Here is a 23,339-nt window from a genome sequence, read left to right on the forward strand (position 1 = left end):
AACTTTGAATACAAGACTAGTAAAAGATTAACATCTCTGAAGGTCGATGATTCTGTGTGTGCATAAATGTGGTTGTTTTCTGTCAGAAATTCCACTTAATAGAACTTCAGAGGCTCAAAATGGCCTGTAACCTCTGTCAAGGTTAGATTTTGGACCATGTCAGGATTAATTTCTGTAAGATCTGAGACCATTTGTGAGGTTCCTTTGAGTTCCTGAATTATCTTCCTGAGATTCTCATAAACCCTGCAATCACATATCGCCGACATACTCTGTCCTGTTTTGTACAGGGAAACATCTTTTTGTGAGCAGGAGAAGAATTGGTTTTGTAACAAGTGAAACACCTGTGAACCTTGTATCATGTTGAGTTTTGGAAAGATGCCCACAAGCTGTAAGAAAGGAGAATCTTTAAACAGCCAGGGATTTTAAAATAGAGTATGATGATGTGAGAAATTACAACAGCTGTTGTTTTAGCTATGCTACCCCGATGAAGCCTTTGGTGGTATCCCGTTCCCACACAACTCTATGACGAAGATTAATGACAACTGAAGTGAGGTCAGCTCCAAGCCTTTATGGTGAGAAGGGGCCAGGGATTCTAAGGAGATGGTATTTGCAAGTCGTTCAGGAAGGATAAAAGTGTTGAGGGTTACATTTTGGATGGCACCCCTCACCCCAATGATCTCCTGCCGCTTCAAAAAAGCCATTTTTATAACAGTCTTTGTCTCTAGCTGACCTTATTCTGTCCAGCATTTTAAAGCAGTCGAGATGGACTGAAACTCTTAATTGCCACTTGATTGGACAGCTAAGGACCTCAATAAAGATGGGCAGCCTCATGGGTAGCTTACTTGTCCCCTATACTCTGGAGAATGGGTTGGGATGGACAGGAAGGTGGTGAGCTGGCCACTCAACATATTTCACATGCCCTCTCTTCAGTACTACCATGGGTTGGAAGGTGCTGTCTGAGGGGCCTTGTTGAATTCCTGCACTGCATCTCATAGATAGTACACACTGCTGCTATTCAGCATCAGTGGTGGAGGGACTGAATGTGGATGTGCAGCCTATCAAGCAGCCTGCTTTATTTTGGATGATGTCAAGCTTCTTGAATGTTGTTGGAGCTGCAATCAACCAGGCAAGTGGAGAATATTCCATCACACTCCTGACTTGTGCCTTGTAAATGGTGGACAGGTTTTAGAGAATCAGGTGGTGCATTACTCACTGATATATTCCTAGCCTCTTACTGACTCTTGTAGCCATTGTTCTTATATGAGTCCAGTTGAGTTTATGGTAAATAATAACCCCCAGGAAGTTGATAGTATGATAATGAAAGAAGACTGCTTAGGTATGAATGTCCACTTTCCAATAAGCACTTCATATGTACAATATCCATGTCCTGTGCTTTATGTGAGTTGTCCTAAGTCTGTACTTTGTAACAAATATTAGTTACAATTTTAGTGAGCTACTTCATATAAATTTTCTTATCCCATAACAACTGTAATTGCCCAAAGCAATTTCAGTAAATGAGAGATAATCAAGCAAGTACCTTCGCAATAGCAAAACTCTAACGCATTTTCTGAGTGTTTATATATTGTGCCTGAGATTCTCCACTGAAATCCATTTTGCTTTACACCAAGCAAAACAGATTTAAAAACTACCCCATAACAATGAACATGAGAAATTAAAAAGTACAAAGGAATCAAGATCAACTTCGAATTAGAAAAAAGGCGAATAATAATGCTTAAAGCTTCACAAAATATGTTTAACATTAAAATATTTTGCACCGTTTGTGTTGCTGTTATGTGACAAACTGAAATCAGTGGAGCTCAAAGTAATGTTCGGGGACAGCACAGCTGGTAACTTGAACAAATCTTTATCTGCATCCTCCAAACAGAATACCTTTCATGGCATTGCAGAAAATATCAGCAGAAACCGGCAGGACCATAAATCAGCAATAGTGACTGTAATCCACTTAAGCTTTTAAAACTGAAATAAAATGTAAATGAACTAATCAGTAAGAATGCATGAATCAGTCTCACTGGGCACAGGAAAGATTGCAAAATGATACAGCAAACGCATATTCCAAGTGGAGCAATGAAGTGCAGTCACCAAAAAATCCCAAAATGTGAAAATTGGAAGGATTTTCAAACAATATAAACATTAAGGTTGCAACCCAATAGCAGCTGAGATGCTGACTGAGAAAGAGCAAAAAAGAACACATTTTTTTCTCCCCAGCTGCTCCCACCAGAAAAGATTAGGAAAAGTTTCTAACAACGTTAGAATTGAGATCCCTGAACTAGCAGTGTGACAGCAGAACGAAAGGCAAAGAAACAAGAAATAATGTCTTAGCTCCATCTGATAGACAATTCCTCCCAGTTCTTCCTTTACATGGCAAGCCACCCTCCACCTTCACAAGTGAGAAAAATGACCACTCCAATTCTGAGCATTAAGTCCTCCATTGTGCTTCACTCATTCAGATTAAGTTCCTATTGGTTTACATTTTCCTGTTGGCTGTAATTTCTCTTCCAACTAAACTCTGCTGTCAATTCCCTGTCCCATGAATACCACGTCCCTTTACCCTCATCCCAGCCCACTCACTGAAGCTATTGCAGTTTTCCTCAGACTCGTCTTGCACAAATGTAATCTCCCCTTCACCCTATTTTCCTTGCCTTTGCTGTGACCTCTCCTATCTGGGCCATCATTCACCTTTGTCCATTTTCATCATTCCTCTCACTTCCATTCTCCTGTTCTTGTTCCACACTCTTGTTCTCCTTTCTCCTCCACATCCCCAGTCCTGTCCTACCTCCTCAGTTTTCTTTTTTCAGGCTCCTCCCCTTCCCTTTTCCTCTAACTATTCTTGCATCTGTATCGATAGTGACGCCTTTCTTACCCTTTACCCAATAACCCCGACAAAAATGAATAGAGTTCTTTGTTCCGATTCCCCTTGTGCAACACTATGTTAAAAATGGTGAACAGTCACAACAGTCTGATAGCATTGCATCTTCTCTAATTGTGTTATCAGAAGGATAGCCTAGTCCAATACAGAAATGACTGGCACTGGTTGGAAATAGAGTTCCATTTTAAGGCAGACAAAACCATTCGGACCAGTAACGGCCAATTCCACATTTTATTAGCTTTTCCTTCTGGCTGGTGCATAGTATGGAAGGGACTACATGGATGTGGCAAAGGGAGTAAACAAAAGCAGGGGTAAGAACATACAGATACACATTGAACAAAATTTTTCTCAGTAGATGTTTTTCATACTTCAAGCTGACCATTGATTTCATTTGCATTCATGAATATAAATGACATGCTGTTGTTTCTTCAAAGGATATGATGCTCTTGATCCTTACCTCAGCATTGGTTGCTGAGTGTGTTGTGGCTGATCATTGTCGTGGTACTGAGGGACCTTTCTTGTTACTTGCTTGTAGATATTCCTGGCAGTGACACAAGTCCAGAAGATTGTAGACAGGGTGGAATAGTGTAAAACAATTCCGACCTAAAACATAAAGATATCTGCATTATACAAGCAGAAAGAGAGAAAGCCATTATAGATATTTTTGCGCAGTGTAATGGTTAAAGCTGGCTTTGTCACACCAAATAAAACCTCTGTGGTGTTATTGCACATTATAAAACCTTTGTTCATTTTACAATGAAAGGATATTGGAATGAGAAGCTGTTCCTGTCGGCTTTTATTTTTGAGAAATCTCATGACAGAGTTTGAATATCTGAACATTGTTTCGAGGGCACAGTCTGAATGAATATCCACATATATTTCAAATTGGCAAATATTGGAATCTTTTTAGGATCAGTCTCTCATAATTCGTAAGACTCATACAGTAAATATATCAGCTTCTTACCACCTCCACCATTTGGGATTCAATTCTAAATACATTGCATTTGAAATGATTATTTAACACATTCATAATATCTTTAACAGTGCTAAGAGTCAATTTTACATGGCTGGTCCACCATATACAAAGAACAAAGAACAAAGAAAATTACAGCACAGGAACAGGCCCTTCAGCCCTTCAAGCCTGCGCCGATCCAGATCCTCTACCTAAACCTGTTGCCTATTTTCCAAGGATCTGTATCCCTCTGCTCCCTGTCCATTCATGTATCTGTCTAGATATATCTTAAATGACGCTATCGTGCCCGCCTCTACCACCTCTGCTGGCAATGCATTCCAGGCACTCACCACCCACTGCATAAAGAACCTTCCACGCATATCTCCCTTAAACTTTTCCCCTCTCACCTTGAAATCGTGACCCCTAGTAATTGAGTCCCCCACTCTGGGAAAAAGCTTCTTGCTATCCACCCTGTCTATACCTCACATGATTTTGTAGACCTCAATCAGGTACCCCCATAACCTCTGTCTTTCCAATGTAAATAATCCTAATCTACTCAACCCCTCTTCCTATCTACTGGATATTGGGTAGAATTCAATAGAACACTCAGCAGCACACGAGGATCCAAATATATTGGCACAGCTCGACCATGAGATTTCCCACTTGTCTTTAAAGAGAGGGAGCTATAACTGACTCCTTACAAAACCAGTCCAATGGTGAGTCTCCTGTTCTTCAATCTACATCCGGGAGCCAGAACACTCAGGTAGACAGACCGTCCAGAAAGCTGCAAGCGAACTATTTGAAAAACAAAATCTATTGCTGACTTCCTAGCCAAGGGTGCTGTATCGAGGGGAAAAGAACCATCCACATATGGTGGCCAGTTGCTGGACTTTCCAGTAGAGTAGGATTTTGATGGGCACTCACTTGCAGTGACTTCACCACCTGCCAGCTCCATGCGAATGAGGTGCCTTCCCACTGATCCCAGAAACTCCAGCAGAATCAATGCTGGAGAGAAGTGACCAGCATGATCCCAGAATAAATGCTTGCACAGCATGACCATTTTCAGAGCCAGCAGGTTTGGGAGACAGTCACTGTGTCTTTTGAGAGGGATGCAGTATTATAACCAAGGTTTGATGTCTTTGCAGGCATTTACAGGTGCTGTTTGCTATTTTACATTAGCATTTAATTAGCATTCTTATTTCGTTAGATGATTCTTCAAATTATATTCACAGAATCTTGTCAGCATAAGAGAAAAACTGCATTTAGTAGTTGGATCTAGGATCGCTTTTTTGCAGCCAACATGCACAAATAAACACCAGAATTTATAGGCTGACAGTTTGGAATTTTAGCAAATGAGGCAAAGTGTTTGCGACTATGATAATTCAAATGGACAGTGTGTGGTGAAGGGAGTTGTGTGTATAAAGGTCTACACGTTTGATTTATCTCACAAACAGTTCAGTTCAGTATCCTTATGTGGTCATTGGGTTACAGCAGAAGTTGATAAATTAAGTGTATCATTTTCAGCTAAAATACTTTGATATACTGACCTTGAAACTTACATACATATTATTCTTGGCTGCCCCAACTAACAAACAGACAAAACAGACTTGTTCTTGTTTTGTAGATTCTGTACACCTGTCAATATTGCGGCAACAAATTGCACAATGCACTTTCAGTTTCAGAGGCACTCAGACAGAAGGTTGATTAGTGTGTTAACAGCAGAGTAGGTTGGCAGACATTTTTCTATTCAATATATTACAGACTTGTTGATCTGATCTGGCATTGTTTATGTACAATCAATGTAAAATTAAAGATATAAAATCCTTTTCTATAACAATGCCTATTGTCTAACATCCCTTGTAAAAGATTTAATAAGACAGCACTTAGGAAACAGTGACAGGATGCAATTTTAAAATTTTTTTCATTTGTAGGAGGTGGGCATCGCTGGCTGGCCAGCATTTATTGCCCATCCCTAGCTGCCCATGAGAAGGTGGTGGTGAGCTGCCTTCTTGAACCGCTGCAGTCCACCTGCTGTGGATTGACTCACAATACCATTAGGGAGGGAATTCCAGGATTTTGACCCAGCAACAGTGAAGGAAAAACAATACATTTCCAAGTCAGGATATTGAGTGGCTTGGAGGGGAACTTGAAGGTGGTAGAGTTCCCATAAATCTGCTGCCCTTGTCTTTCTAGGTGGAAGTGGTCGCAGGTTTGGAAGGTGCTGTCTGAGGATCTTTGGTGAATTTTAGCAGTGCATCTTGTAGCTAGTACATATTGCTGCTACTGAGCGTCAGTGGTGGAGGGAGAGGATGCTTGTGGATTTAGTGCCATCAAGCGGGCTGCTTTGTCCTGGATGGTGTCAAGCTTCTTGAGTATTGTTTGGCCATCCAGGCAAATGGGGCATATTCCATCACACTACTGACTTGTGCCTTGTAGATGGTGGACAGGATTTTCTGAAGCAGAAGTCATGCTTGACAAATCTACTGGAAGTTTAAGGATGTAACTAGTAGAGTTGATGAGGGGGTGCTGTGGATGTTGTTTACTTAGTTTCAGAAGGCTTTCAATATGTTCCCACATAAGAGATTAGCACGTAAAATTAAAGCACATTGGATTGGGGGTACTGTAGCAACAAGGATAGAGAACTGGTTGGCAGACAGGAAACAAAGTGTAGGAATAAATCAGTCTTTTTCCAAATGGCAGGTAGTGACTAGTGGGGTACTGCAGAGATCAGTTCTTGGACCCCAGCTATTCACAATATATGTTAATGATCTACTTGAGGGAACTAAATGTAAATTCTCCAAGTTAGCAAATGACACAAAGCTGGGTAAGTGTGTGAACTGTGGGGCGGATGCAGAGATACTTCAGTCTAACTGGGACAAATTCAGTGAGTGGGCACATGCATGGCAGATGAAGTATGATGTGGATAAATGTGAAGTTACCCACTTTGGTCGCAAAAATAGAAAAGCTGTTTATTATCTGAAATTGGAGAGGTAAAAGAAAGACTTTGGTGTCCTTGTATACCAGTTGCTGAAAATAAGTAGACAGATGCAGCAGGCGATCATGAAGGTAAACAGTATATTGACTTTCTAGTAGAGGATTCGAATATAGGAGCAGGCATGTTTTGCTGTAATTGTACAGGGACTTGGTAAAACCGTACCTGTTTGTTTCCTCTCCACCTATCCTCTCCTCTATCCCTCTTCTATCCGCCTCCCACTCTCTTCCTATTTATTTCAGAACCCCCTTCCCCTCCCCCTTTTCTGATGAAGGGTCTAGGCCCGAAACGTCAGCCTCTCTGCTCCTATGATGCTGCTTGGCCTGCTGTGTTCATCCAGCCCTGCACCTTGTTGTCCCTGAAGTATGTGTGTGGTTTTAGTTGCCTCATCCAAGGAAGGATCCTCTGGCTCTGGAGGGAGTACAACAAAGGTTTACCAGACTCATTACTGGAATGCTAAGACTGATGTATGAAGAGAGACTGGATGAGTTAGAACTATATTCACTGGATTTTAGAAGAATGAGGGGGTATCTCATAGAAAGCTATAAAATTCTACCAGGAATACAGAAGGGTAAATATAGGAAGGATGTTGCCAATGACTGTGGGGGCCAGAACCATGTGTCTCAGTTTAAGGATACAGAGTAGGCCATTTAGGACAGGGTTGAGGAGAAATTTCTTCACCCAGAGAGTGGCATGTCTATGGAATTCTCTGTCACAGAAAGTGGTTGAGACCAAAATGTGGCGGCAGGCCTTCTTGATCTACCAAAATGCCTGAGTGGGTAGAAAGTGGCCCCTAATTCATGGCTTAAGCGGTTCACATGGGCCCGTGTTGCTGGAGTGGACTCAGCTGGCAAACTGCTGTGGTGATGGCAAGGTGTTGTGTTTTACTCCTGGTGCTCTCCTATTGGCAGCCCTCCCACCTTTCAGCCTATCTGATTGGGCTGGGAACATTCAGGCCATCGTATCAGAAAGTTAACTTGGACAAACGGACAATGTCAGGCTAAAGACCATGCTGTTGACAGAATAAATCAGCCAGACAAAGCAAGGATAGTGAAAAACAAGAAAAAACTCAGAAAATAAAAATCAGTAGTGGGATGATAAACATGTACAAATTATCACCAAGGGTGGTTGATCAAGAAGGTATGAAATAGTTCAAAAATGGCTCTAGACAGCTTCTGTAGGGAAGAAGGATTTTTACTTATTAGATTTATAAATACGTTAAGGAAACCGTGAAGGAATTGGATGGTTCGGCCAGATGGTCCAATTGTACAGGTGGCTCTGAAATTGGTGTTACATCACAATTGCAGATAGGTAATGCATACCATATTATCCAAAGACACTTGACATGGACAAGTCAATCAGAACCATGCAGGTTAATCTTTTCCACATTTTCTCTTGACAGTTGGCAAAGATCAACCTGAAAGTACTGGACGTAAAAGTGTTGCACAAAGGGAAGGAAAGGGAAGAGCTAAAATGAGAACATGTACATGTACAAAAGACATTTGTTCTGAGCTAGATGAAAGTAAGGGCTAAATTACTATTCATGGTGGTCCAGTTCTATCTGGGTCGTTCTAAACTATGACAATTATGTATCAATTTTGGTTGCCTCTGAAGCTGATGACATGAAGTGATGTTTGAAAACAACAGATTCAGTTCCTGTGTCAAGGGGGAAAGAAGGAGATTGTTACATAGTCTGGATTACACTAATATAAAAGCAGATATTGTATACCAAGAGTTAAATGGCAAGTAAGAGGCATGAAATTTTCTTATTGGCATTGACATTGCTGAAGCTGAGTAGCTACGAGGGTAAACCCAATTTTGTTTTGTTGAAATGAAAGAAATCCGAATAAATTGCAAAAATTGGGTTTTGAAACACATGATTCTTGAGAAATTTTAGTTAACAGTAATGGAAAACTGTAGTCAATCTATTATTTTACTTTTTATTCTGACTTTAATAAATTTCTCAAGGATAGGTGATCTATCTTATCACTTAGGCGATAGAATTTACCAAACGGAACCAGTTTGATTTCTGTCATTACCATACACGTTTCGCTGCTTCTTCAATGAGCTCAGTGTCCAAGCTTATTCCTGAGAATGCAGCCCAGCTGCTGAATTAATTTCCATAAATAGAACAATCATTCAAGGCTAAAATTGAATCAGAGATAGTAGGAACTGCAGATGCTGGAGAATCCGAGATAACAAGGTGCAGAGATTTCTGATGAAGGGTCTAGGCCCGAAACGTCAGCCTTTCTGCTCCAATCATTCAAGGCTATTGTTCATAATGAGCAGAGGATATTAAATGAGGGAAGTGCTCTTGTGGTGCAGAGGAAATGTCCCTGCCCACGGACCACAGAAGCTTGGGTTCAAGTCTCACCTGCCCCAGAGGTGTGTAGTAACATCTTTGAACAGGTTGATTAGGTAAATAGGATAAAATAAATAATATGAGGGGAGCGATGTTATGGCGTAGTGATAATGTCCTTATGTTTGAGCCAGGAGGCTGGGGTTCAAGTCCCATCTGCTCCAGAGGTGTGTTATAACATCGCTGAACAGGTTGATTAGAAGTATTTAAGAGTTGAAAATGCTGTTAACAAAAAAAAAATGAGGAGAAGGTTCTCCTGTTTGAGGCAGGAATCAGGAGATGTGTTCAATTTCAAGTTGCAAATCCACCTCTGTCAGAAGCCTGTGAGAAGTGGGATTTTCCAAAGATCAGGAACATAATTGCACAGGAGGTGGCAGGGAGGTCCAAGACCATTTGTGGGGGAGGGTGCTGCAGTAATGTTGAAGCATGCAGGTTGTAACGTCTACACCTGTTTCTGTCCCCATTTGGAAAATCTGATCCATTTATATTTGTTGATCTAAAATGATTGATATCAAAAAGCACAGTTTCACAGTAATTGATTTACAGAAAAATATAGAAAAAAAAAATCTGGAAATGGATGGACCCTCAGAAGAAAAGAGAATATGATACTCAATCAATAAATGTACAAAAATGAAGAAAAAAAAAGTAAGCCACGGTATATCCTGATTAAAAGAATGGGATATCCATATTTTACTTGACATGAAAATGTCTGGTAAAATGGTATGTGGATTGTACAGTCGCAATGATTTATTTCATTGTATCTCCGTGTATCTGGTTCTCAAAGTTGGAACTGTTCAATTATCAACAACGAATGGGGTATATTGAACCTGTTACATTCCAAGACATTTTTCAGAACTGAAACATGGAAAGCCGTGACTCTGATTAACTCTTTGAAGCTGAAAAAGAATAACTTTTGTGAGAACAATAAAAAGGGAAAGTTGAGGCTTTTAATGCTTTAGGAATTGTATGCAATGAGTCAAAAGCTAGAGCTGTTTAAGTGAATGGTTGGATTTTGGAGTGTCAGAAAACAAGGCTGGTAAGTGTTTCATGATTATGGATGATGGAAATAAAAAGTTGACGATCTTTATCCAGACTGATCAGCTTTTAGGGTTCCCTAAATAGTGAACTCAATCCAAAGATATCCCAATAGAGAACTCAATCCAAAAAAAAAGTTTGTTCAATTTTGGGATGTAAATTTATAAAACAGGATGAGGCAATAAGATATTGTGGGAAAGAAACATAGCTTTTAAAATCTAATCACCTTCACCACATCTTCCAAAAATTTAAAACTACACATTTGAATTATTTATTTTATCAATGAAACATAATTGGAAGTAGATGGCTTGACTTATCTTTCACCTATCCTTGTTCAGATGGTCGGTAACATTATCTTTCTCCACTGTGTGCTATCCTCTGTTGGCCTCACTGCCTATTCAACAGAGAGGCCAGTCCCCATTTTTATTGTACATCTATTTCATTCAGGTATTCCGTGTGCATGTTTTCCGGGCGCTGTGCCTTTTATTTTCCCAACACTCCTCTCCTGTTTGCATCACCTGCCTATAGTATGTGAACTTATTTGATATCACAACCTCAAGTAAGTTCCCTTGAAAACCAGCTTTCACAGGAATCCAGTCATTTGTCTGTTTGACTGTCCATGACACACATCCTTCTGAGTAACTTCATTTCAAATTCATTTATTCGAGCCTCATCACTCTTCTTGATGGGTCCTGCTTTCAGAGCCATACATTATCATCAGCTATACAAGGGATTTCAGAAAATGAGTCTTTGTTACAATCAAAATGCTCTGGCTGCTCCTGAATCTCTGAATTGAGCTCACAACACCGTGGCCCATGTTCAGTCTTGCTTGAATAAATGCTATTGACAGACATTTTTAGGACACTTCCCGTCTCCATTATATGAATCTTGCCTTCGTGCACTTAGTCTGATACCAGGCAGCTGCTGAAAATTGTTTTCCATTGACCTGCTCGGATATTTTACGATAGACTTCCTGGCATTCCTGTGGTGCTGCAGTACTGTCCCTACCGTGGATCAGGACGCCTGGGTTCAAGTCCCAACTGCTTCAGAGATCTAAAGTAACATCGCCCAGCAGGTTAATTGGAAAATACCTGGACTTCTAGGGGAGGTGGGACTTGACCCTGGAACAGCTGGCCCAGCGACAGGACTACCACCACTGTGCCATTGGCAACCTTACTGAAAACTGGAACATTTATTGGGAATAGATCCTTAATGAGCCCACAAAGACTTAAATTGTCTTGCTAATATGAAAGGGTGGGTGGGTTACAATGCCTGCTCCTTCCCTCTTTATCATAACTTTAAAAAGAAAATCTCCCCTGACCAATATAATTATCATCCAGATTATGCATGTCAATTTGGTACTGTGGTTTAATGCTTCCTGCGCTGACTCTCAACTGGGAGCACAAATCCCCTGGCACTGACTCTCACTGACAGTACAGTTTCCAATGACTACATCTGAGACTAGGAACCTCTAACACTGACTCATGGGGACTAAGGTCCAGTTGGATTAGCTCTCATGGCACTATCTCAAATACAAAAAAGCAGAGAAATTATCACTGGTGTCCTAGCCAATATTTATTCCTCGGTTAACATCATAAAATCAGATCATTTTGTCACTATTGGATTGCATAGTAATGAATGTTTAAGAATCTCAAGGGTGGTTTTAATGCATGCCAGGCATGCAAATACCTACTTTTTTCCCAATCTAATTTCCTTCAGCATTTCTGATCTACATTTTTGTGGTTTTAGCTTTATCTCCTGGGGCCTTCTGTAGCAGGATTCTTGGTATAAACAGTCACAGGTTCCAAACACTCCCATGGTTTGAAGCCAAAAACAGAAAAGCACCAAGAATTTCTGCTGGGAGCCTTTTGACATTCTGACACAACTTTGGGTTAAAATCTCATAGAAATGGCAGAAAATCAGTTATTCATGAGATTTCTTAGAACATTTTGTCAACCTCCTACTAACGTCATCATGGGAGATTGGCAAATCAGCATTGCAATTCCATCTCTGCTTCTCAAGAAAAAAGTTACGCACTTTAAACTTCATTGTGCAGGAATTCAAGTTCTTGCTTTTCAGAGAAGACAAAAAATGCTCGAAGCTGCTATAATTTGTAAGGTCCTTGAGGTCACAATTGGCATGACCCATACAAAGACCTGCAGCGCTGGCAGCCTAGAGTGACAGCAAACACAGCTGAGAATTGGTAGTCCTGGGTTGTTTCCATGGCCAACGTATACCATTCACAGTCATGCACGCTGCCACCGCCCCCGCCCCCGCTCCCCCCCCCCCACCTCCGCCAACCCCCGCCCGTCCCCATTATGTAACAGACAAAGGCTTCAACATTTTAGGCGATCATTGCTTTACTCAGGATGCCAGCCTCCTGAAGTTTTCTGGATGTGGAAACTCTTGGTCTGGGAGAGGCTGCCACCAACTCTGTCACTCTTACACCCTTGGTCTTGTTTGGGATAAATTGAGATTTGCCCTTAAAAGGGTCTTGTTAAACCCCTTTCTACTCAACTCTCACCTGAGTTTATGACAGGATTGCTGTAAGAAGGTTTTGGAGTTTTATCAGAAAAACTTCAAAGCAAACACAACCCATCACTTGCATCTGCGTTTCAAAAACAATTCTGATATTTGTGGACACACATTCTAGTAAAATTTGAGGACAGATTCATATTGTTGCAAAATGCCTGCCTCAAGTACTGAAACTTAATAAACTCAGTTGTAGACCGTGGATTCTATTAAATCAAAAGCTGTTAAAAATAAACAGAAATTCAACATTTTACATTTAAATTTATCATATTTCATTGTTTCTATTGTCTCGTAGAACAATTGTAATTTTCAGGTGGTTTTCTTATCACTGTAGCTATGTGGACAGACTAGAGAAACTGGGATTGTCCTCCTTAGAAGATAGAAGTAGAAGAGTAACTTTGTTAGAGATGCTCATCATGAATGGTTTTGAAAGAGTACATAAGGGGAAGCTGTTCAAGTGGCAGAAGGCTGTTCTGAAGGCTTGGTAACCAAAAGACACCATTTTAAAATGACTGGCAAAAAAATGAGAGGCAACATGAGGATTTTGGTTTACAGGGTGAGTTTTGTGACATGGAATACACTGCCTGAAAGGATGGAGAGAGTATAAAAACTACAGTTCCTCCTCTTCACAAATCTCTTTGCCTCCTCTAAATCATGGAAAATGGGAAGCTTCAATGGGAAGCTTCAACTTCAGCTTTTTAATAGGGTGGCACAGTGACTCAGTGGTTAACACTGCTGCCTTACAGCGGCAGACACCCAGGTTTGATTCCAGCCTCGGGTGACCGTATGTGTGGAATTTGCACATTCTCCCAGTGTCTGGGTTTTGCCCAGGTGCTCTTGGTTTCCTCCCACTGTTCAAAGATGTGCAGGTTAGGTGGATTAGCCATGAGAAATGCAGAGTTACGGGAATAGGATAGGGGCTAGGTCTGGGTGGGATGCTTGTTGGACAGTTCTTGCAGACTCGATGGGCCAAATGGCCTCTATCAGCGGTGTAGGGATTCTATATAAGATTCTAATATTCTTAGGTCTAGAGAATTAGTAAAATTTGTTTGTTGCAAAAAGCTGAAATTCACCAAGCAGCAAGGAGCTTTCTCTTTGGACCCGGAAGGTTTAGAAAATGAATGGAAATTGAATTGCATCTTGTGTGATATAAGGAACTGACAGGAGCTCCAATGGCTGTATTTGGTTCCCCAGGCTGCATATCACTGCAGGCCAATGTGCAAGCTTCATCAGAAACATCTTAATTAATAATATAGAAGAATTTAAAATTGACCACTTCTAGATATTACCTTCTATATTTAATTAATTTAGATCTCCATTTGCTGGATCTGATAGGGTCACAATAACAAATTCACAGCAAAATATGAAAATGATACAGCTGCTAACAATTCTGTCATTTCACATGTGGCAACGTGGATATGGAAGAAAAATAGTTGAGACACAACAGGACAATTCTGTGATTGTTAAAACTACAGAATAATGGAAATTGATTAAAAGCTTTAATATTAAGTTTCTATAAATATTATGTTTACTCTGTGATAAATAGCATAGCATATGTATGGTCATAGCATAGGAGCAGGTTAACTCACATTAGCAAACAGTAATTACAGAATAAGAATGATGATGTCAAAGACAAGGTTGGAATGCTTTATGAACAGAGTTTTGACTTCATTATGATTTAATTAAAATATCAGGGATGGAATCAAGGATCAAGTTGAATGAGAGATGAAGAATTTCCACATATTTTTAAGAGCAATTTGGATCTAATGGCTGTTTTAATTGGTCACAGATTTGGGTAAAATTAATTCAGCCCATTTTCTTTACTTGTTAGGTTGAAAGATACACAATTTTTTCCACAATATTTATATGGTTAGTCCATCCAAGAGTCCACACAAGACAATTAGATCAGGAAGGATGAATGCTTTAGAAAGTATTTACTTCAGCAAGAGGCTATTCATGTTTTGATGAAGGTAAATATAGTTTTTTCACCAGAAATCAAAATTCATTAGAAGAACATTGTTTACCTTCTGCTAAAACATATTTATTGCATTTACTCTTAAACCACATGTCTAGGGGTTTATTATTTTGTTTATTTAATTTTCCCTTCCTCTGCCAGGATAGTGAGTTCTTCTGAAAATTCTGTCAATGTCCCTTTGCGATAAACTATTAGCAATACAAGATGGGGGTGTTATTTATTTGTCTCTATGTGAGAAATACATAGAATTCACTTTGTACTTCACCAGTGAATAGTAGATTTGCAAACTTTCCAAAGGAATTACTCTAGCTGATGAACAAAATTCTCTATTACAATGACCAAAATAGATATGAAATATACATCACTTGTGTTTTTTCAGCCTAAAGGGAAACTGAACAATTATGTTTTTCTCACTTCTTATACTCCTGCAAGACTACAAATGATGTGATTCAGAAACCTGGTGATAGGAAGTGAATGCAAACCAAGAGCTACCTAACATTACAGCAGATTTATTGTACCAGCTAATGGTTAGTTATGTTTATTAAACTCACCAATTTATATCAGTAATTTATTTTTCTAAGCAGCAGCTCACGCTGAAAATCTTCCAGCCACCTGATTAATTCAATGTGGACTTGTGTTTCTAAACATTCATTTTTCGGAACAATAAAAATGTTATTTTAAATTAAATAATTTTATGTGCTTCTAAAAACAAAAGTATTAATACACTGGAGAAGAGGACATATCTTGTACATTTTGCCAAAGTACATAGGCAATAACTGTCAATGGGATCTTGGTCTGTCAAAATGGAAAAATTACCCATTTTTCAAACCAAGGCCAGAATTATCCACTTACGAGTGGGGTTCTGGCAGTGTCAGACCTCAGCATGCTTACCCATGCCTCGGATTCTATGATGCTGATTGAATTAGCATTTCGGGATCCTGCTTAGATGCTTACCATCTACTACAATCCCGAGGGAAATACCAGAGATGGTGCAGTGGGATCACCGATGCAGCAAAAGAACAGGAGGGCACGAAGTTAACGGGACAGAAGTGCTGTGAAGAGCAATGATGCCAAAGCAGATACTGACTCGTACATAGGTAAGTCACTGGGGGTTAGAGGTGTTAACATTACCTTCCCAACTATGGTACCAGAAATGGCAGTAAGGAGTATAGAATGGAGGAAAAACGTCCAGGGCCTCCCATACTGCTAAGATTCACATGCAATAGATGGGGTGGGAGTTACCAGTGACAGTCTCAGCATGGGCAAAGGAATTGAAAGCACATCTTAGCTCTTTAAAATTGCAGTATATCTTACTGCCTAAATTTATTCTCATTCTGAGCCAAAACACTGCCTGATGAGGGATGAAGCTTGGAGGAGAACTCCATTCATCCACCCTTTTGTCAGTATTACGCACTTAACAGGCATGCACACATGTAGAATGAAAATTACTTTGCAGTTTGTTGTAAAAAATATTCCATGAAGGTATTGAAATAGCCAAGAAAGAAACTGAGAGACAACAAGGGATCTCAGAAGAGAGATCTCATAGGGCTTGTTGCTCAATATGTTAAATCATTGCAGCAATCAACAAAGTCAGTAGAATATATGACTAAAGCAGTAGAGTATATGTCAGAGGAAATTGTGATCAAACTGCTCTAATCTTACTGTAACTTGAGTATTGTGTCAGTTATGGTTGTACATACACAAGGAAGATGTTTAAGTGCTAGAGGCAGTACAGAGAAGAGTACAACGTTGACTATTAATTTAAAGCGACTGGGTTACTATGAAAGACAGGAGAACTGTTTGTCCCAGATTTTTTGAGAAGTAGTATTGTTGAGATACACCAGGCAGTAATGGAAATGAAATAGATCAATACTTAGGGTAGCAAAAGGGACACAAACTAAACTGGTAAAAATAATTTAGAATGCATCAGGAAATTCTGCTAGGTTGAAGATGACCAAATTAATTTCATTTTGAATTCTTATAGCTGGCATTAAAAGGAAACTTTCATCACTGTTTGATTTGTATTTGAAAACAGGTTCAAGAGTTGACAGATTAATGTTCTAATTTTGCAGTGGGACCAAAATCCTCTTTTAATAACCTATCTTTTAAACATTGTTTACCTTGCTCAAAGGTTTTTGGGAACAAAATATTAAATTAAATTATTGAAATAGTGCCATCTGGGCATGGTATTTGATTTAACTCATGGTCCATATATGTCAATCATTGACTTAACAGATATGGTACATCTTTTGCTATAATGGTCTTGAGGGAACACTTTGTTTCATTATTCAAATCAATTATCATTGTGCTCTTCTGGTAAACAGATTGAATCTCACAGGAGTGAAACAAAGGGAGATATGGGATTTTTAACAAGGCTGGTGTTATTGGTACATCCAGTTAAGCTGAATCATATATTTATAATATATATGAAAAAATGCAAAGTGGCCTTTTGAAAACATGACAGTTTAATAAAGGTATAATGACCATAATACATCATGGGCTAAATGGCAATCAAGTCTTTGCAAAACTCCCAAATGGAATTAACATCGATATAAATGACTTGCAAACTTATAATAAATATCACAAGCAACGTTAAATATGAGTATTACAATAATGGCTTTCTTAATATATTCGAATGCAGCAAGATGTTAGTTAATAAACATCATTTTAGCTTGCTGTATGAGGAAAAATAAAACTAAATGGTATTTAAAACTATTAAAATGCTTTGAAGAACTCATCTTGATAAAAGACCACACCTACTTACAAACCAAATGGATCAAACGTAATAATAGCACTACTGGTTTAAGACCAATTGCTGTGAAAATTTCTTTTGGGATACACAAGTCCATAAAAAGGGCTGGATCAATTCAGTTTTATGTAAAATCTTAGATAAGTTGGCACAGATGACAAATGTTCTCCATTATATCGAGGAGGCCCCATTCCTAAATTGGAGTAAATATAATTCCACACATGCCTCTGCCCTAATTTCATTTCAGATTCATTTAGTTCACTTTGATTTCATGTTAGTGTAAGTCTAACTCTACGGGTTCTAGTTGACATTCACTGGAAGATCTATAGATGTAGCTCTGCTTGTCCTTATCAGGTCAGCTCAGCTGTACTGAGGATGTGTGTCTGCTTGATGATAAATATGCAAATTGCTGCCCATTTACTTCTGAAATTATCAATAAAAGTCCTGGATAATGCAAGGGAATGACAATTATAATTAAGTGGAAATGGTGCACTGTGTTAATTTAGATTAGAATTAGAATCATATACACAATTATGCCATTGCTCAATCTGTATTTCATGAAAAACGTTTACTCCAGTTCATTTCAATCTTTTACGAACAGTGCCATTTCTATAAAAGAATACTTTTACAAATGATCATTTGTTTTATCTAGAAAATTCAGAACAGGAAATGGCCAGATACTTATTGATTATCCATTTTAACACAAACATACAATTTAGTACAGTTAGCAGTTACATGTGAGTGCTCAGTGAGCAGATTCTGAAAGACCGTTCAAGCAAAAACACACAATAAAATGGCATTAGCTTTCGAAAATAAGTTAATCTCTCCATAATGTGATTTTGTGTACAATATATGATGAAACATTTTATTAAGGGGAGGGAATGTGGTGCAGTATAATAGAAGCTGGCTTGCCTCCAATCGACATCTTATTTTTCAAGTGAAGTAGTAGCCAATCATATTGGCAGGTCCTATCATTTGATCTACAATTTAGTGACCTCCCAAACTACTTGACAAAATGCAATACTCACAGCTTGGCAGATGATTGGGTATTTTGTGCGATTGATGCCTCCAGCAAATACTGCACAAGTGAGGGCAGTATGGAAACAGAAATTCAGCAACATGTGCCAGCCTTTTCTGCTAATGCGGATGGTGCTGTCAAAAGAAAGGATTTGAGATTTAGCTGCATTTATACCTTTTCTTGTTTGTTCATAAACAAGATCCATATGACAGGCATTTTGCTGCAAGTTGCTTAGACTGCTGACAATCTTACTGTCTCTACTGAGGAACCAATGATCTGGTTCATTGTCACCCAAACAAAAAAAAACATCAATTAAGAATAATTCTTGTTCCAAAAGGAACAACAGAAAAATATTACACAATTAAAAATAGTCTAGTTACTGATGACCTCCAGTATATTCTGTGGATAACTTTATCATGAATAAAATAATTTGTTTGTTTAATGTTATGAAGCTTCTTTGAAACAGTGAATTGTGAAAAGAACTGTCTTTCACACTTCTGCAAAGGCAACAGGCTTCCAATATGAAAAAAACTACAACTAATTAAGTTTTATATTCAACCCACATCAGCTGATCCTGAAATGCTACTAATTTCTCCTGATATTCAGGGAAATAGTGCAATTATTTAATTAAGCCACCTAGGATTATGTTAAGAAGTTTCTTTCTATTTTGTGTTGATTGTCGATTGAACATAAACATCTCTTCAAACTTCTCCAAAGCACAAAATATAATGAAAATGAACTGTGGCAGGTTTAAAGCAGAGACAAAAACAGAAATTGCTGGAAAAGCTCAGCAGGTGATCTGAAACATCAACTGCTGAGCTTTTCCAGCAATTTCTGTTTTTGTCTCTGATTTACAGCATCTGCAGCTCTTTTGTTTTTTATTCAGGTTTATAGGATCAGAGTCTCATAAGCACAGAAGGGGGCCATTCAATGCATCAATTTCATGCTTGCTGTTTTGAAATGAAATCTAGTAAGTCACATTTACTGGTTCTTTTCTGTATGCTTACATCTTCTTTAGCTTTTAGGTATTTATCCAGTTCCCTTTTGAAAGCTACTCTTGATTTTTCTCCCAGATTGTGGTTTCATTGAGTTTCCCTCACACTGATATTAAGCAGACTGAATTTTAAATTGTCAGGTTAATCCTTCTCATTTTTTTCTGAAGTGGGGATATTGGGGTTAAGGGAGTGTAACATTTGGCAGCACAGGCAGCATAGTTTTATTGAAAGCTTGGAAGGTGAATATGAATTTGAAAGAGTTCCAGGTGTAGTACTGTTTCACATAAACCAGAGGTTTGACATGACCTAAATATCAGCATTCTGTAAATATAAGGTGGCAGAGCGGACTTTCTTTCATCTTTGGACCTAAAGCATGAAACCAGCTCAAAGCAATGGAACATAAGAATCATGATCTCAGTTCCACTTTACTGTCTGCCTCCCATAACCTCCAACTCCCATGTCTATCAAAAATCTATTTAATTCAGCCTTCAATAAATTTAAAGGCTTAGCTCTCACTACCTTCTGGAGAAAAGAATTGCACACTCTAATAATCCTTTCATTGAAAAACATTCTCTCCATCTCAATCTTAAAAGGGAGACCTCTTATATTTTAAACTATATCCATTAGTTTTAGTTTGTCCTTCAAAAGGAAAAATCCTTCTGATAGCCAGCCAATCCAGTCCTGCCAAGATCTTATAAGTTTCAATAATATCTCCTCCCATTCCTATGAAGTCCGATAAATATCGGATAATTCATTCAACTTTTCTTCATAAGATAAGCTCTTCATCCCTGGGGTGAGTCAGGTGAAAATCCTCTGAACTGTTTCTAAAGTAATCTGTCTTCTATTCGAATAATGAGAGCAAAATTGTACACAGTATTCCAGATGTGGTTTCAATAAGGTCCTCTATGACTGCCCTAAAACATCTAATTTTATATTCCATTCTTCTCGCAATAAACGACAACATTCCACCTGCTTTCTTAATCATTTGCTGTACCTGCAACTTCATGTGATTTATGTACCAGGTCTCTCAAATCCTTTTGTAACACTGAGTGCTGCAAATTCCCCCCATTTAAACAGTATTCTGCTTTTTTATTCTTCCTGCCAGAATATTTACATTTACCCATGGTATACCCCATCTGCTAAACTTCTGCCCACTCACTTAATCTGCCTTTATCCTTTTGCAGACTCTCTACCTGCTCATGAACTTACTTTCTTTCTCATCTTGGTGTCATCGGCAAATGTAGCTATTAATTATTCTGTCCCCTCAACCAAGTCATTCAGATGGATTCTAAAGAGTTGAGGACTCAACACTGATCCTTTTGGCCGTCCTCTGGCTAAAACTTGCCAATCTGAAAACGTCCAATTTATCCTTATTTTCTGCTTCATGTAAGCTGGCCAATCGTTTGCCATGCTAATATCTTATACCCCATACTATGTGCTCCTATCTGGATGGAGTGGCTTATCAAATGCCTTTTGGAAATCCAGTGCATCACATCAACCAGTTTCCCTCTATCCATGATGGATGTTACTTCATCCAAAACTCTAATGGATTATTAAACACATTTTTCCTTTCATATATCAATGGCGGCTCTGCCTGATCACATTCCGATTTTCTAAGTATTCTGGGTTCCAGCAGCTTCCTTATGACAGATGCTAGGCTAACTAGCTTATAGTTAGCTACTTTCAGTCTCTCTCCTTTCTTCAACGGAGGTGTTACAATTCCTATCTTCCAGTCCACTAGGACCTTTCTCGAAGTTGGACCATTATAACAAGTGCACCTCATATCTGTGCTGCTGCTTCTTTTAGACCCTGGAATGCATGCCACCCAGCCCTGGTGACATGTCAACCTTTGAGTCCAATAGTTTTCCCAGCATCTTTTCCCTGCTGATGGTGATTGCTTTAAGCTTATCCCACCCTATCACCTCTTGATTTTCAATTATCTTTAGGAGGTTTTCTTCCATGAACACAGACACCAAATACTGTTCAAACACTTCACTATTTTTGTTTTGTTTCCCATTATCAATTCTCCACACTCACTCTTTCAGGGAGCAAATCTCAATTTCTCTCCCTACTAGCTTAAAAGGATTTTAATAAAGATATTTAATGAACATTCAACACTGTAAAAGGATCACAGTGCAAAATTAATCATTGGAAACCATAATGAAGACCTTGTGGTGTGTCACAGCAGCACTGCTCCTTGACAGAGCTTCGAGGAGGCTAGCATGGAGACAGCGTATAGTTGCAGCAGGGTTAACCTTTCTGCATTCACATTACAGGTCAAATTTTAGCTCTGTGTAAGTGAACAGAGTTTGAGTGAATTAAAATGAGGCACTGCTTTTCTTTGATGGTACCTAAATCAACCTTTCACAAGCTTGAACTTGTGTCATTTTGTTTTAATATAATCATTTAAGGAATCTTCCAGACTTGGGACTTGCTGAGTGCAAAGTATCTGTTTTCTACATTGAAAGATTGAACATACTATAAAAATAACTCCTTGGCTGGTCGGCACATTGCGATTTCCTGAGGTCACGAAAGGTGCTATATAAATCTTTTCTTTCTTATCACTTCTTTACATCATGCACTGAGTGGAACTTAGTGCATTTTCAGGGGCAATCAAATGCAATGATCATTTTCAGTTTTTACCCTACACTGTCATCACGCCCATTTGGAAGATCTTCCTTGAAGCGGCTATGTAACAGATCATCACTGGGAACAGCCAGAGGGCCTGTAGTCCAGGAAGGATGGCAGTTCCACTACCAGAGTTGGGCACCACTACTGTTAGAAAGTGAACATTGTCAGAGGAATGCACAGATTTGTTTAAGCAAAACATTTGCTACAAGTCATGCTTGTGGAGAGGAGGCCTTTCCTCAGGATTGTCATGAGTGCACAGCTTTGGCTGGTTGATGACATCAACTCAGGATCAGGAGGTCATGTGTGAGAGGTGTTGGGGGAGCCCCAAAGCCAGCTGAGGGCAAATCGCCATCAGACACATCTTTCCTAATCATGTAACCAAGCAGCTCACGAAACGGGCAGTTAATTATGCTGATCGACTACCCTCGCAGGCAGAATATGACAGTCCACTGATTTACTACCAACTCCGGTAAAATTTCTCACAGTTCTGCCTCCAAGCTGATTCCTCCTGAAACTAGAATGAGATGAGGAGGAATTTCTTCAGCCAGAGGGTGGTGAATCTGTTGAACTCATCACTGCAGAAAGCTGTGGAAAACAAATCATTGAGTGTATTAAGACAGAGATAGATAGGTTCTTGATTAGTGAAGGGATCAAGGGTTATGGGGAGAAGACAGGTGAATGGGGTTGAGAAACATATCAGCCATGATTGAATGGCAGAGCAAACCTGATGGGCCTAATTCTGCTCCTATATCTTTTGGAGGATTCTGACCTCCAAGTTTATATTCACACATTAGCTTTAGAGTTGTACTGTGATGGAAAATTGGTTGGCAAACAACAAACTAGAGGGAGAGTACTGACTAGGATTTTGGAAGCAAGAAAGACACAAAAATGTAAGTGTAATATTTTTTTAAAAAACTCTTCGAAGCATTGGATGTCCAATGTGAGGAGTTACAAAAAGAAAACTTCTATTTGCTCCTGAACTGAACTAAGAGTCTGTAAATGTGTATCAGGATATCAGGAGACATTGACGCCAATAACTTGCACAGCCATTTACGAAGTTTTTGAAAAGAAAGCAAGTTCAAATCAGCTTTTCAACCCTGAAGAATACTCATAACCCACTCATAGTTTGCTTTGTTGTACTTTAGTATTCCATTATGATAACCCCATTAGTTACCTATTTTCAAGGGTGAGATTACCCATTTTTTTCTTTCATT

At 39.1% G+C, this 23,339-nt stretch overlaps 1 protein-coding gene across 2 annotated transcripts in view; it reads right to left on the bottom strand.

Moving 5' to 3' along the window:
* LOC109937939 (adhesion G protein-coupled receptor A1) overlaps window positions 1-23,339 on the bottom strand; it is a 458,189-nt gene that overhangs the window by 20,429 nt on the left and 414,421 nt on the right. For both annotated transcript variants that reach the window (XM_048609008.1, XM_048609009.1), the window contains 2 exons: window positions 18,510-18,633; window positions 3,345-3,490 (listed from right to left, as the gene is read on the bottom strand). In XM_048609008.1, the coding sequence (XP_048464965.1) occupies window positions 3,345-3,490; window positions 18,510-18,633 (270 nt within the window). The remainder of the gene's footprint in view (window positions 1-3,344; window positions 3,491-18,509; window positions 18,634-23,339) is intronic.

The sequence above is a fragment of the Rhincodon typus genome, chromosome 20 (genome assembly GCF_021869965.1).
Source record: "Rhincodon typus isolate 14 chromosome 20, sRhiTyp1.1, whole genome shotgun sequence".
In the NCBI taxonomy this organism is placed as follows: Eukaryota; Metazoa; Chordata; class Chondrichthyes; order Orectolobiformes; family Rhincodontidae; genus Rhincodon; species Rhincodon typus.